Below are 15,863 nucleotides of genomic sequence, written 5' to 3'. Positions count from 1 at the left end.
AAATAGCACTGAAATTTTTTAATCATGACATAAAAATTTTTTAAATTTTGACACTAAATTTTTTTAAAAATAACACATAAAACAGTGTTATAGTTTTTTTTTTTATTTTTTTTTTGAAAGAAAAAGAAGACAATAACGACGTTAAAGAAGAATTGTGCAGAAAAAATAACATATAAAACAAAATATTGTAATTATTTTTTATTTTTTTAGAAGAAGAAGACAATAACAATGACTACCTTAAAAACTAATTGTTTAGAAGAAGAAGAATGAAAAAGAAAAAGAAGAAGTAGAATGCCAAAAAAGAACAAATGATAATGATGATCATGACGAGAACTATGACAGTAATAAAAGAGAAAGGAAAAAAAGAAGAAAAAAAAATTTACAAAAAAAATTATGCATATGTAAATTTGATTTTGTTGGATTTGGTTAAAAAAAAGAATTGATTGCCTAGTATTTTTAATATCTTAGAATTTTAATAAATAATGATTTTTCTACTTAATAATTAAAATTATGTTTACAGAAATATCTCTTTAAATAATTAATTGTTTCTCATAAAAATAAGAAGGAAAGTAGATTGAGTAGTAAAAAGGTAAGAAATAAAAAGGATTTTTTTTTCTTTTTAATTGCGTTTTCCCTTTTAAGTTGTATTATTCCCTTTTTTTTTTTTTTCAAATCTTGGCCACTAACCAAAGCACCTAATCACTAATGATACTGGTGATTAAAGTTTCTCTTCAATTGCGGCTCTTAATACTGCAAAACCTAATGTAACACATATTAAAGCCAAAAGTAGAACATTTATATGGTATTACATATAGTGATAATTCAAAATATAAAAATGTAGTGTGTACAAAAAGAATTTATCGAATGAGTTACGATAAATTTATTTATATAGACTGTATTATTTTACATGTTTTTAATATGTATTTAATATATATTTGAAGATAGCAGAAGGAGGAAAGAACTTGGTTTCAGTGAACAACTTCATAGGAAGACAACATTGGGAATTCGATCCAAATGCAGGAACACCACAAGAACGTGCTGAGGTTGAAAGGCTACGCCAAGAGTTCACTAAAAATAAATTTTCCATCAAACAAAGTTCTGACCTCTTAATGAGGATGCAGGTATATAATTTTTCAATGGTTTCAACTTCTATGTCCGAAAAAGTTAGAGTTCGATTCTTGTTTGTTGTGTATTCCTTATCCATCCCTTATCCATACATCATGCCAAAACTCCATCTTCAATTTGCATTGTAGCCCTTCAAAAGAATACATCGGCAAGTATACGAAACCAATTCCAAATAAGCCCATAATGGAACAACTTAATTAATTATAAATATAGTGATTAGTTTTATTTATTTATGATTTAAAATATTGGTTATTAAATATTTCACCACATTCAAATTAGGAAGAGATACGTTCAGTATCATTGCAACGTGAATAACGAAAACTGATTCAATTAACTTTTGTCTCTTTACCCTTTTTCCCTCTCCAAACACCTAAAACATCATAAATCAAAAAATAGATTCAGAACCATCCAATTTATAAAAAAAAGAAACATCCTAATGTCTAGCATAAACACCATTCACATAGAGATTTTGGATTCATCCAGAAGTATTTGGCTAATTTTTGGCTGATACTCTCTTCTTCCCTAACATTGTTATATATTAAAATATAAATATAAATTAATATGTTAATAATTAATTTTAATGAAAATTTTGATATACAAATAGTATTACAAGGAGGATCAAACTTTTTAGGCATCCCTTTTTGCTTTTGCTTCCCTTTCTTTTACATTTTTAAAATTGTAGTATTAACTGGCATAACACAACAATCTCCTAATCTTTTTCCCTTTCCATAAATAAATGAATAATAAGATGCAGAGTGATGGACACAAGGGAGAGAAAGAGATAGGAGAGAGAGAGTTTGTGTCATGTTAAATGGCATTAGACCTGTCAGGACCAAATAAAATAAAATAAAATAAAAAAAACCATTTCATAACCACCTTCTTCTAATTCACCTTCCTCTGAGTTCCCCCCAAGGCACTTAGAAAGAAAAAAAACGAGAAATGTACCTTTGATCTCACTTTCATGGTTCTTAGTGCTCATGATTCCTTCACAGAATCCAAAAAACAAGAAAGACCCATAATTTGCTTCACAAAAAAGTTCAGATCTTTGTGCCTTCCCACACAGTATGAGGGACATAGTATCTTGTTTCAGTGAAAACGCAGTGAATGTGTCTAATTACACTTCATGTTCTTCAAGCTACGCATCAATCAACAACCCTTGCATCATTAACCAAACAACACTTTCTTCTTCATCACCTTCAATCCAAAACTCAGTTTCCAGTGTCTACAAATTGGTCCTCTCCACCTTGAAGCAGCTCTTGTTCACTGTCACATGGTGCAGAAGCCACTCCAACCAAGGACTCACCATAAGCTTCGGTAATCATCTATTCATACACATACAAAATTGTTGTATTTATCTTTTTTTTTTTTTTCATTTAGTAATTATATTTGTATTTGTGTAAGATAGGTAGTAATGAGGTTCATGACCCTTCATCAGCACCACCAACGTTTAGGCTCAACACAAATTCAAGGTTCTTTAGGAAGAAGAAAGGAAGCAAATTGATTGAGTTATGTGATGAATCATCATCGAAGATTGAAGTGTTTTGGGACCTGTCAAATGCAAGATATGAATCTGGGCCTGAACCAGTTGAAGGTTTCTATTTGGTGATCGTTGTTGACTCAGAAGTAGGCCTAGTCCTCGGCGGCGACGCGGCGGAGGAATTCACCTCAAAAAAGCTCAAATCGAACTCCATGGTAACGAAAACATCGCTGCTATCAAGGAGAGAGCATTGTTCAGGGACAACACAGTACACAACAAAGGCTCAATTCTGTGAAACTGGAACATTTCATGATGTGTTGATAAGGTGCACCATGGAGAATGAAGAAGGGGTGCACAGTAAGAATCACCACCACCACCATCCTCACCCTCACCCTGTTCTCTCTGTTTGCATTGATAAGAAGACAGTGATCCGCGTGAAGAGGCTTCAGTGGAATTTCAGAGGAAACCAAACAATTTTTGTTGATGGGTTGCTGGTGGATTTGCTTTGGGATGTTCATGATTGGTTCTTCAATCCGAATGCAAATGCAGGTTCTGGTTATGCAGTGTTTATGTTCAGAACAAGAAGTGGCTTAGATAGCAGGTTGTGGTTAGAAGAGAAGACACCACACAAAGATAAAGACAGAATTGAATTCTCCTTGTTGATCTATGCCTGTAAGACCTCATAAGCTAAGGCAAAAACACTAAATTATTTCTTCATCCTAATTAGAACTTTTTTTTTTGTTTCTTTTCATTTTTGTTAGTCGGATCCTATTATCAGAAATTCGACTAATGCAATTCAAAAATTGGAGTCACTTTTTAGTACAGGTTTTTAATTTGAAATCTCATCACTTGACTTACCCGGTGATGTTGGATTTTTTGTTTGTTTAACCTTGTTAATTTTTATCAAGTTCTTCTTAGTTCTTACTTCTTAGTGAGTTGTTTGAAAAGGAAAAAGAGGAACTTGCTTTAACTCTAGTTTTGCCTTTCAATCTTAAAAGGGTACACAGTCATTAATGTTTTCATGGGAAAGAGGAAGACAACAGTTTTAAGAGTTACAGAAAATTTAGTTAGTGTTTATGACAACAGAACTCAGAACAGTTGGCTATTATTCTGCAGTAAGTCTTCTGTTTGTCTATATTTGTTTTCCCTTCTGACATGTGAGATAATGATTCCCTTGAATGTTGCAAGATATTAGAGTTCTGTCATTGGAGAAAAATGTCCAAATTCTTAATATTATTTTACTTTTTTACCTCTGTTTTTAAGAAAAAGAGAATGCATAATGTAGCTTTATTTGGGGATCATGACATGATGAATATCTATGAAGATTTGTCAAAAAATTTAAAAACACCATGATGAACAATATCTTGACCATGTAGTTTGCAATTTTGTTTGTAACTATCTGTAATGTTCACCTTAAAAAGATAGAGTGATTTTTTTAATTTTTTTTCCTTTTTAAATAATTACTGTCCACTAAAGAAGCCAAGTACAAGACAGGTATAAATTATAGAAAAACTTTTAAGTGTACTGATATACTGGTGTTTCAGTAATTTTTAACTGTTGATTTTAATTATAAAAAATATAAATAATATATATGATTAAGATCAACGGTTAAAAATTAGTGAAACATTAGTGTAGCAGTATACTTGAAAACTTTCCGAAATTATAATGCATTGTCATTGGCTTGTGATATGAATATATAGTTGAAGTACCATAATCAAAGGCCATCCATAAGGTAAATTAGAGGGCCTTTACGCTTACCATGATATGATATGAATAAATTTAGAAGCAAAAACAATAAGCTAAGGTTTGGTCTTTTTGGGGGGTGTCATTTTCACATTGAGATCATTGAAACGAAACTCCAACAAATTAAAATAATAGTCTTGTCTTTAGTGGCGTGGTGGAACCTTTGATTACTTATGAATTATGATGGCCCTATTCCTTTGTCCTCAGATACCTTGACATGTGTTTATGACTCTCCGGTCCCTTCAATTCTCTTCTCAATCTCAATTATTACTACTCACTTTTTGTGCTGACATGGTAAAATACGGGTAAATTAACCATTATGCACGTTAAAATAAAACACTTAATTTAACTAAATTGGATTAATTTACTGATTAACTTACTAGTCCGCTTAATTATGTGTTGAGATTCGAATCCTGCTTTGTGCATGCAACAGTCTATTGCTAGCAACAAACTTTTAAACGGAATTTCAATCTACGACAGATTAATCCTTAATCTATCGAATTGGGAGATACCGTAAAAAACCAATGAAACACTTAGATGAGTGCATCTATAGTATTTCTCACCTAAGAGAATGCTTCCATTATGCTTTGTAATTACAAGTTAAGAACTATATATAGAATGCAAGTAATAATGAAAATGCCAGAAATTAAACAAGTCTTGCATCTTAGTGCATATATTTCTTTAGTATTTATGTTTTGGTTGGTGGATGTTTGTTTCCGTGAGTTGAGAAAATTTGTATATGTTCTTAAGAAGAGCGTGTACGCTAATTAAGTTGGGTGAATGATTTTGATAATTTTGATTGTATAGGTAAAGTAGTGAAGCATGCACATTGCATCATTATTAGTGTTTGCTATATTTTTCAAATGTTGATTTTTTAGCTACTCCACTAGACTTAGAAGAAAATCTATTTAAGTTAGGTTTGTTATCACCTTTAAGTTGAAAAGGATCCGCAATATTACTCAAATCACGTGGCTCTATGATTTACAATTAAAATAATTTCCTTTTCTTAGCCTGGGCCTAATTATGGATATAGTATCTCAATAAAAATAATGGAGGAAGTAAATCCAGCAAGTTTTGCGAGTTATTTGTTTCTAACTTGATTTGTTAGTAGTAATATTTTATTTTATAAGTTTAAAGTAATTTCGACCGAATTTTGTGCTTATTATAAGCAGTAGTTGAAGTAGTTGGTATTTGAATTTGAACTCGTATGACATGACAAAAATATGATAAAGTTTAACAGTGACGTGCATACAATCATTTGGATTGACTTGAATCATGTTTCACGTTGTCTTTTCTTATCAATTCGTCAAAATCATAGGTGCCAATTAATGTTGATTAACTATACTCAAGTCTTGCTTTAATTTTAAATTAGCGGAATGTATTTGTTAAATGATATATATGAAATCAATGAATGTTGAATTGTGGTCAACTGGGAAATGAATGTTGTATGATTGAAAACTTAAATTGACATTGTTTTTTAGAGCGATGGATTATGGAAATTATGGGAAGAAGAAGAAGAAGCATTTGTGAGAGAGTACGGAAGAGGATGAATGCGTGCGTCCAGCTCAAATTAGATGGCATGTGAAGGTGATGCGAGATTTTCAGTCTATTAATGATGCCAATAATAGAGCATGGAGTGTGTCTTAATTTTCACACTCTAGAGGAGATTCAAATTTTTGACATTTATTTAGGTTCATTTTTTTTTTGTTATCTACGGTATCCCCCAACTCGACAGATCAAGGACAAATCCGTAGAGTCTGCCGCTGGCCAATGGGTTGCTGCATGCACAAGGCGGGATTCAAACCCCCAACACTTGTTTAAGTGAACGAGTGAGCTAACCACTCGACCAACCCAAGTTGGTTAACCTAATTTCATTTTTATTGGCTAATATAATACACTCTTGCTTTTGCTTGGGCCAAATAGGGATATGAAAAAAGAGTGATGGGGGTAATGGATCAAAGCCCAAGCCCCAAGCAACTTATGATATGATATGAATGCTTTAATGCAAAATGTTGACCAAGGGATATTCAATGATGTTTCTCATGGTACGATGCACATTTCATTCAAAGTGCTGTTGAAGCACTTACAACTTACAAGGACCTTAAATGACCACCACATGCTTGTTGAAATGAATGAACATCTTTTTAAGCCAAACATGGTGGAAGCACCTTCAAGGCTTGGTCACTTTTTCCTTGCAAGATGCAACAACTCTATCAGAGATGCTGCGGCAGCAAGAGACACTGCTAATAAAGGATTACAAATAACAATTTGATCCCCTTTTTTCCCGGTACTTGTCATGTCCTTGCTGCATTTATGTAAAGGATAGGCTTACTTCAAAGATTACATGTTTCAATTAGATAATGGCATCATTTATGCCACGTATTATCGTCTAACTGAAAAAAGGATCAATGTGATGCATGATGAAGAGAGGAAGTGGCACTCGAGCTGTTATTATGGTTTTAAACTGCAGTTGCAGGTAATAGAAGCCCTCCTAGTCACCCTTAAATTCTGTTATGTACTAGTTACATTCAATAGATGAGATTAAAGTATCATATAGCAAATAATTATATAAGAACAGAGCACTCCAACCTAACTACCTAAGTACTCCCTACTCACTCCTTACATATAATCTTGGTTAGACATACCATAAGAAGAAAGCTACTAAACCAATGAGAGAAAGCTAACTAGCAAAGCCAAATAAACGGTACCAGTAAATGTTATGGATCCAACCTCGGATATGACCTTGTCTTCTGCAAAATCATATAGCACCAATAAATGAATCAAAATTAAGAATATTTGGACATGGGAAAGATCATTCAAGGTAGGACTTACTGCATTCTTTTGCATGGCATAAACAATTCAACCCGGCACCGCAGGTGTCATTAGGCTTTTGGCACCCCTTACAAATATCTGGCACATGAGTGTTGAAAGATATCCTTGCTCCAAACTTCAATTCTCCATGATCTTCACCATGTGAAGAACTTTTATGTGCCCAGGTATAATGGGAGCAGTTCAAATTTCGAGGATGAAAACCCAGACCCACTTTCTTAAGGTCTTCAATAACTAAGCATGAATAAGGACTTTTCTCATGCTCTTCAGCACCTCCACATTTATATATGTGTGTGCAGTTTTTCAAGAGTGGCAAAAAGGGGTATCTTGTGATTGAACAATTGAAGAGAATAAGTGAGTTAGGTTCTGGTGGAGAAGGTAAACCTGCTGTGACAGCCAGAGGAGAAAGGTATTGGAGAGAAGAAGTACAAGGTGAGTGAGAGATAGTTAGTAAGCTACCATTTAAATCAACTGAAGAAACTTGGAAAAGGCCAAGGGAAGTTTTGAAGTAGAGGTTCTGAGATCTGCACAAGATGATGCTACTTAACATTGAAGGACTGGGATTCAAGAAAGGTGTTTGAGCTCTTCTGATATTACCACAGTAGTAGTCTTTCTTATCATGGTTGGCTATAGAAGAACCTAACATGACACTGCATAATACTAGAAAACAACGAAGAAGGTGTAGTTCCTTGGATGCCTTCATGTTCATGTTCATGTAAAAATTGTTTTCTTGATTCTTATGAAATTATGTAGTGTTGAGTTCTTTCTAGATAGGTAGGCATAAAGTTTAGAACTAGAGAAGCTCTGATATCATGTTTTGGATTATAGTGTACAAAATTTCTTGTAAAATAATAAAAAAGCTACTTAATTTTCTTGGCCTTCACTAATCATGCTCTAATACCTAAAAGCATACTCAAAACACAATCTAATAATAATTTTTGTCTTCTTTTGCGGCAAATCAAAACACTGAACTCCCAATTTGCTACTTCCAAATTGCTTTCCAAGTGGCAGAATGGTTTGGTTTAATGGCTTTGCTTTTCCTTCTTTTGTTTGTACCAGAAATAAAGGTTACACTGCTTTGGTATATCTTTGGCCAACAAAGTTAAATTCTTTTTTCTTTGTTATTTGCCATTCCTTGACATGAAGTGGAACTTTTGAGGTCATATCCTTCATAAAGTAGTGTTAATTATTTCAAATCAGGTCATGCATGATTCAATTTCTTTAACCATTGATAATCATTTCTTGCCTTCCTAGTGTTGCTTTTATGTTTAGGCTTTTTTAGCCACCCCACAGTGAATGATTGTCCTGACCAAAATTTGTTATGGTATTCTCTTTTAATTTATCAGCAATGATTTAGATACTTAAATGGTTATATGATAATTGCAGTTCAATTAACACTATTTTGAATTGCAATCATTCAACATCTATGCAGAATGTCATTTTTTTAATAATTATCTAGTCAAGAACTGAAAAGTGGAAGATGCAATTTGAGGCCTCCTCTCTCTAGAAAAATAAAAAGAGAATTAGTTTGTGTGTCGATTGATTTACTTTTTACTAGTTTCTCTGTTACAATAATATGTTTGTGTGTGTGTGATTGATTTACTTTTTATTCATGGACAATGGAGGCCTAGAAAAAGTGCCGGAACAACATCAGAAGGTAGTGGAAATTGGAAGAGAATCATTGTTATTATCAAGTACTAACTCCTTCAAATTTACCATCAAGTTAAAACAGAAGGGAAATGAAAAAAGAGCTTATCATTAAGCATACACTTCCAAGGCTGAGACTCTAAAAACTGCTTGAAAAACCTTCATTCTTGAGGATCATATCATATGCTTATGCTTTGACAATGGTAGGTGGGAAATCCAGCACTAAAATATTCTCAACAGCAGGTGAGAATAATTTGGAAAACTCAACATGATTTGGGTGACTCTGAAATGCATCAAACTCCTCTTTCCCATTGAAAGTCATCAAGAAAGCATGAGTGAAGCCTTGTCTCAGAAAATCAGGTCCTCCGATATCTTTTCCCCTTTTAAGACAAACACAAAATTACATGAGAATTCTATGCTCTCTATGATACCGAAAGGATTATACATAGGCATCATAAAAATCTTCAGAAAAAGTAAAAACCATACCATTGGAAGGACTTAACATGCTCAATCCCTGAGACCATTTTCACCAACCCTTCAGTGAGTTCTTCAACTGCTACACCATCCTTGAACTTCACAACAACATAGTGATTGAATCCCCCCATCATGTCTCTGCAACACCACACCTATGAAGCAAAACCAGTCACAAGTAGCCAAATATATAGATATGCAAAAAAAGGATTATTTCTTTTGGTACCTTTGTCCTTTTTCTATATTCAAATCCAGTGATGTAATAACTAGTTTTATAAGTCTTGATATAAAATATCAAAGTTAGTTAATAAGATATGCAGCTAATATTTTATCACAATTTGGTCGTCAACCATCACAGTTCCAAATTTTTGTCCAGTGTCAGATTCTAGTGACTCATTTCACCATTTTTTTTGTATCAATCAGTGAACATAAAATCTTTTAGGAGACAACATCTCCTACTGAATTCATATATGTCTATAGACCCACCATTTGAGCAACTTCTTCTGCCAATCACACAGTAAAATTTGTCATGCTTCAATCCTTTGCACATGAATATGGCAGTGACCCTTCCATGTCTTTTTCCCATCTATCAAGTTTCCAGACATACACAGAACATTATGATAATATAAGGCCAAAGCCTATTGCTTCATATATTAGCTTTCTTCTCTATTTGCTTGCATGAGGAAATTATTGGACTTGTAATATATATTTATCATGACATGAGAAACGGGGAATCGAAAAAAAAAAAGATTATATTAATTAAAATGTGCATTTTTCTTATTTATTATACAATGAGATGACATAAGCATAATGTCATGGAAATAATAATTTGAGTTCTCCATCCATCACATGATGTAACGTATTTAACTACTTATATTATTTAACGAAGTATAGAAGTATTTAAAAACATAAAAACTTGGCCTCACCAGCTACAACCTATAAGGGTCTTTGTCAGGTGAATAAGTTAAACTATAATGATGTCTGAGTTATCTTCATATATTATACAATACTGTAATGATTGAGAATTTTCAAAAACTAAAAGTCAAAATAAAAAGATAGTGCATGATGTAAATATATAAATTAAAAGAGTTAATTACTTTAAGCTTTAAAACAGCTTTACTTAGACATCAGTTCAAAAAGAAAAAGAAGAAATGAAATATAGCTTTAGAGTTTAGACAACTTTCATTTTTAACCAACAAAGCAGCATGGTAACAAAAGTAAATTAAAGGAGTATACAAAGCTTGAAGCCTTCAACCAACCATGTATTAATGATCAACCATTTTTTATTTCTCATAATTTTCTTCAGAAAAGTTGCCTAGCTACTAAGTAATTAAAGTCCCGTTTCCAATATCAGTATTGAATAACTAATGATTGTTTTAAGATAATGAAACTGGTAATAATAATATGTCTTAATCAGTAACTATATGTGATGTATAATATATATTGAGCAAAAAGACATTTATGACCATGCATTATTTGTGCTGACTGTTGACGGAGCTAGATAGCTAGGCTAACGCCTAAAGACAACGAAAACAAAACTAGTCTTATAGAATTAAAGGGGAATGCATCCTTTCAATTTTTTTTAACAATTGAGGGAGTAAAGTGTGATCTTCTACCATTAATTTTATAAGTGGGACAAAAAATAAATATAAGAGAAAAAATAATGAAGGATTAGAAATTACATTTTACACTCTCAATTTTTTTTTTAATAATTGAGAGAATCTATTCTCGAATTAAAGTAATTAAATTAACCTTAGAGTGTACAGAGTAACCAACCCTAAGCAAACAAGCAATAGCCAATAGCCCCCTTTAGGTTCATTTCCAACAACACTATATATAATGAGTTTAGATATTATAGTTTTACTAAATTTGTAATTAGATTTTTATTATTTTTAATTAAATTTTTATATTGTTTTTAATTTTGTAATTAATTTTTTTATATAAAAAAATTAATTACAAAATTAAAAACAATATAAAAATTTAACTAAAAAAAATGTTGTAAAAATTTAATTATAATTTAATAAAAATATAAAGAGTAACATAGTAATTAAAGTTATATAATGCATATGGCATGTGATGTGCCTACTAGAAATTTAAAATCCCCAAATATATCAGCAATAAGAATAATAATTGATGTAGCAAATGGTAAGCAATTTAGTATGTCCAGAGATTGAAGTGTATTTGAGAAGAAGCAGTGTGATGTTCATGTTGATGATCCCAATCCATTGCCCTAATCATAGATGGAGGGGTTATAAGCAAACCCTCAGCCATGCTATCCAAAAAAACTGGCATATTATACAATGCCTCCTCATCAAAGAACATTCTTCTTCTTGACACGTCATCATCAAATTCATGTGCATTGATCTTCAAACAAGATGAATAATCCACAATATTTGAAACTGCTTCTCTAATATGTGAAGGTGAAGATGAAGTTGGAAGAGGAAGAACAAAGGGTAGGTGAGTCAGGGAAATTGAAGATTGCGGGATCGGATATATTTAGTGCATGGTATATATATATATGTATGCACTATATATTAAAGATTGTTTGGATATTTATGTATGTATGTATGTATGTGGAAAAATATGACAATTAACGCGTAGAAGCATATAGTAAATGTATACACAACATATAAGGCACGTTCCACACACACATAAAAGTGATAAAACGGAAGCTAACCTATTTTGGTCATGTGTCTTAATTCATGGAGCTGGAGATAAATTAAACCCGCACGTCACAGCAAAACACAACTTATATTTAATTATACCCAAACTCTATTGATTTACTCGTAAACATATCCTGTACAAAATCAGTATAAATAAAAAATTAGCTACTAATTGATTATTTGTATAAAATATATAAAATAATACATGCAAAAATATCACAGAACTTACTGTTCAAATCCGTACTTTTACAAAAATGATTTTTTAAATTCAACTCGACTTCGAAAATCATATCACAAGTTTTTCGAATTGTATATAAATTAATTTTAGAATAGCTTAAGAAAAGTTCAGCACTTCTTCTAGAATGTATGTCACCTTTTTAAAATGGTTAAATCTGTCTATGACTACACCTTTTGTTCCTCTGCCTATCATTAGATTAGTTACTTAGTATGTCATGAATTAATCAAATTTAAACAGGTGTGTCGTAGCATTCTCCCTTTTCACATATCTACATAGAAATATCTCATTTTCTTCGTAAACTCAGAAATATTTAATGAACTAAAGTACCTTCATTAAACACGTGCGATAGAGGAGAGAGGAGAGAGGGAAGGAGAAAAATGGTTTATGAGAGAAAGTGAAATGTATAAAATAAATAAATGGACAAAAAGAAAGAGATAAAGTATTTTATCACCTAATTTAAAAAATGGAAGGGACCAGAGAAGTGAGAGGTCGGTCATTCACATTGCAACAAACAAAATAATTAAGGAGTCCCCTCGTGCCTCATCCAACCACACATCACACGTAATATATACCAAACTTTTGCTTTTAATTATTTTTCACGAGTATTGTTAACTTGTAAGTAGATTAGAAACAACATGGAAAATCATAATAATTCGAGTTCACAAGAAGGTGTTGAAAGACTGGTACAGTGGTACCCTCAGTAATCAATATTTCGAACATACACGTGCTGCGTATCATTTTGTTTATGAAAACAATGAAGGATATAAGTAAACAAGAACCACACATCTCAATATCTCATTCCTAGGTGATTATGAACGAAATCAATGAGAGACGTGTGTATTTTCTTTTGGATTTTTGTGATGGTCTTGACAAATGAAACAAAAAGAAACATACTGAAATGCTATTAGTCATTCAGTGGTAATATTACTGTGAAATATGTTTCATAACTGGAGCAGGTTGCAAATTACAATACATAAAACTATTTGCATTCATAGTAATCAAACGTTTTGTCTAAGGTACCAAGACTTTGTGCCTTGCTCTTGAGACTAGAAATACGTTTCCTGTGGCCACGACCCTTTTTGTGTTGTTCCCATTCATGTAATCCTCTTAGCACCCTGTCTCCACAGGCCTGCCAAAAAGCAAGTACATCATCAAGAAGCAAACTTTTATGAACCACAAAAATTAGATATTGCAAGCAGCACCTGCAAGTGCTTCAAAAGTGGCACATTGCACGTCACTAGTTACATGTTTAACTTATACTGCAATACTTTCGGCATCCAAACATGGATTTTCTGGTAGCTTAATAGTTTAAAACGAACTGTTTCCCCAAAAAGCTTTTCTGTAAGTAAATGTTTGAAATTTGTGGTATACACCAAGAATACAAAAGCAACATAAAACTGAAATATAAAAAGTAAGCAAACAATGCAGTTTTCAAGAAATTAAAATTAAAACTTGCTAGCCGGATTCTAAAAAGCATAACAGACCTTGCATATGTATCGAGTCCAGAGGTCCCTTTGATTAATTTTCACGTTGGTGTCATTTGACATGCCACAAGTAGATGACAAGCTTCCATTCTCACACAAGAAGGAACTAACTACCTTTGTAGCTGACTCAACCACTTGGTCAGTCCATACATCCTCTGATTTGCCTAAACAAAAAGTGACCTAATCAATACTTTAAAATGTTATTTTATGGCAATAAACAAAGAAAAGATAGAGGGAATATTATTAACGCAGCATACTTGATATTGACTCTGTGGAATCAACAAAATGTATGTTCCAACCAAATAGTGTTTGCAGTCTATTGAGCATCCTCTTCTGCAATGATCATAGCTGCTTTATCAATCTCAGGCTTCAAAATTCAATTTTCTTTTAATTCCAGTCATATCAATGTAGAAAGGCAAAGACAAATGTCACATACGAAACATTTGAAATTTGATCCATTATATCAATTTATCTTGAATGAACATTGTTTCTGGCCACAATATGCATTAAATTTAGATGGAACCAAGTACCGACAAGAAAGAAAAATCAACAGCAGCTTTACTAGGCCTATATATATATATTCCTGTCAAGAATGCTTGTTTAAGTAAGTCACAGAAAAAATAATAATATATATTTACCTGTCGTCGAACAAGTCTCCGGGTATTAACCTTCACTTTTTCTATTGCTTCTTCTAAAAGAATTATGGTATTAGTATCAGAGGAAGATTTCAACCACCCCATCAGGTTACCATCAAACAATTTCAAACCCTTTTCTATTCTGGAACCGTTTAACAGTTCCTTCTCTCTTTTATAGATGTCTTCAACAAGGCAACTTCTAAGAAGTGGCTCAAATTCTCGGACACCAATGGCTTGCCGCAATCCTCTAGTATAATCTGCATTCACGTTGTAAACATCATAGACTTCATTGAGTAATCCAGCATCCATCATACAGTCTACCCTCTGCTCAACATATTTGTCCAGCACAGGGAGAGATGCATCCACACATATAAAACAGCAATCATATTTTAAGTTATCAACTTGACCCCACTTCTGCCCTGCCACAAGCAATACTGATATTATTTACAAGAAAACAATGAAAGAATAAAAATATGTATTGCAACAAAAACCATCACCAATTAAGTGTCCTTTTTCCACTTCATGTCTAACACCAACTGACCAGTAGAAATAGAACAAAAAGGTATGATATGAGAAATGGGTGACTATGGAATTGTTGGGTAATCAACCAAGATGACTATAAATCGAGAAACGGCATTATATGTCATAATAATATAGACGAAGTAAGGGATATGTCATATATGAATTGCAATCAACCAATGAGTGTCAAAGAAGATGACAAACCTCTGCTGCTTTTCCTTGGAATACTTTGCTAGGAACAACACCAGTACGTGAATACAAATTAATATATTGATTGATCTGAAATCACCAAATAAACATAGTGTAGCAGTGTTATGAGCAGTGAGGCAATCCATAAGAATTTATGAAGTTAAAAAATGTACTGAACAGGAATTTTCAAGGATTGCGTACAAAACATAAAAAACCATGGAAAAGTTGAATGTGTAACTGCACTGTAAAAATAAACTGGCCCATATACACTGATATTACAATCCAACCTTTCTATGGTTATTTGGATGGATTCTATTTGCAGCAACTGGATCGATCTCTTTAAGCAGGTCATAACCATTACTTGAATTGTCATTATCGGCGGGGAAACTCATATCAGACCGTGTGGCACCTGAAAAATTACAGATATAGTATCCTAAGAAAATATGGAACTGAATGGGAAAAGAAAAAAGAAAATATTTTAGGACACTGAATATCAAAATACCAGATGGATCACCATAACAGCCTTCGTTCATATAATCTGCCAAATCGTCTAGGAGAAATGGACTCACAAGAGCCTGAAGAAGATAACAGACAAGAGTGTAAAAATATGATACAAAATGTGGAACTCGCTAACTTGAATACACAAGCATTAGTGGAATATAATTTATTTTTCCTACTCAACTCTAATTGATAATTTCAAACTTACTATCTTGCCAGAGCAATGAGCTGGTAAATTTAGACCACAATGGTCGCATACTTAGATAATCACACATAAAATATGCAATATGCACAACATGACACATAAAGATACAAATACAATCATGTAACTCAATTTAATAACTA

At 32.6% G+C, this 15,863-nt stretch overlaps 4 protein-coding genes across 5 annotated transcripts in view; 1 reads left to right on the top strand and 3 right to left on the bottom strand.

The window, feature by feature from the left end:
- LOC107629307 lies at nt 1,837-3,851 on the top strand. Its single transcript, XM_016332067.2, has 2 exons — nt 1,837-2,439; nt 2,531-3,851. The coding sequence occupies exons 1-2, from the start codon at nt 2,190-2,192 to the stop codon at nt 3,286-3,288; spliced, it is 1,008 nt and encodes a 335-aa protein (XP_016187553.1). The 5' UTR covers nt 1,837-2,189; the 3' UTR covers nt 3,289-3,851.
- Nucleotides 6,309-8,405, bottom strand: LOC107629309. Its single transcript, XM_016332069.2, has 2 exons — nt 7,178-8,405; nt 6,309-7,095 (listed from the first exon to the last, which is right to left on the bottom strand). Exons 1-2 carry the CDS (start codon nt 7,887-7,889, stop codon nt 7,007-7,009), a joined length of 801 nt encoding a protein of 266 aa, XP_016187555.1. The 5' UTR covers nt 7,890-8,405; the 3' UTR covers nt 6,309-7,006.
- On the bottom strand, nt 8,812-9,985 carry LOC107629311 (stress-response A/B barrel domain-containing protein At5g22580). The gene is made up of 3 exons (XM_016332071.2): nt 9,779-9,985; nt 9,308-9,447; nt 8,812-9,201 (listed from the first exon to the last, which is right to left on the bottom strand). Exons 1-3 carry the CDS (start codon nt 9,779-9,781, stop codon nt 9,009-9,011), a joined length of 336 nt encoding a protein of 111 aa, XP_016187557.1. The 5' UTR covers nt 9,782-9,985; the 3' UTR covers nt 8,812-9,008.
- LOC107629308 (tRNA dimethylallyltransferase 2) overlaps nt 12,958-15,863 on the bottom strand; it is a 3,622-nt gene continuing 716 nt past the window's right edge. Inside the window, exons 4-10 of one of the 2 annotated variants that reach the window (XR_001617946.2) lie at nt 15,523-15,595; nt 15,308-15,429; nt 15,036-15,110; nt 14,316-14,726; nt 13,935-14,010; nt 13,678-13,857; nt 12,958-13,322 (exon numbers count right to left, since the gene is read on the bottom strand). Coding sequence is in view for 1 of the 2 variants with exons in the window: in XM_016332068.2 (XP_016187554.1) it covers nt 13,173-13,322; nt 13,678-13,841; nt 13,935-14,010; nt 14,316-14,726; nt 15,036-15,110; nt 15,308-15,429; nt 15,523-15,595 (1,071 nt within the window). In the remaining variant the exon portion in view is untranslated. The remainder of the gene's footprint in view (nt 13,323-13,677; nt 13,858-13,934; nt 14,011-14,315; nt 14,727-15,035; nt 15,111-15,307; nt 15,430-15,522; nt 15,596-15,863) is intronic. The other variant, XM_016332068.2, reaches the window with a different exon arrangement.

This window comes from Arachis ipaensis, chromosome B03, assembly GCF_000816755.2.
Source record: "Arachis ipaensis cultivar K30076 chromosome B03, Araip1.1, whole genome shotgun sequence".
Classification (NCBI taxonomy): Eukaryota; Viridiplantae; Streptophyta; class Magnoliopsida; order Fabales; family Fabaceae; genus Arachis; species Arachis ipaensis.
This window is presented reverse-complemented; position numbering and strand designations above follow the sequence as displayed.

What these genes read in the sequence shown, in the direction of transcription:
- LOC107629307 (XM_016332067.2), top strand. Translation starts at nt 2,190, where the DNA reads ATGAGGGACATAGTATCTTGTTTCAGTGAAAACGCAGTGAATGTGTCT. An exon ending in AGGACTCACCATAAGCTTCG is followed by an intron (nt 2,440 to 2,530) that starts GTAATCATCTAT and finishes TGTGTAAGATAG; the next exon opens with GTAGTAATGAGGTTCATGAC.
- LOC107629309 (XM_016332069.2), bottom strand. Translation starts at nt 7,889, where the DNA reads ATGAACATGAACATGAAGGCATCCAAGGAACTACACCTTCTTCGTTGT. An exon ending in ATGCCATGCAAAAGAATGCA is followed by an intron (nt 7,096 to 7,177) that starts GTAAGTCCTACC and finishes ATGATTTTGCAG; the next exon opens with AAGACAAGGTCATATCCGAG.
- LOC107629311 (XM_016332071.2), bottom strand. An exon ending in CATGTTAAGTCCTTCCAATG is followed by an intron (nt 9,202 to 9,307) that starts GTATGGTTTTTA and finishes TTGTCTTAAAAG; the next exon opens with GGGAAAAGATATCGGAGGAC.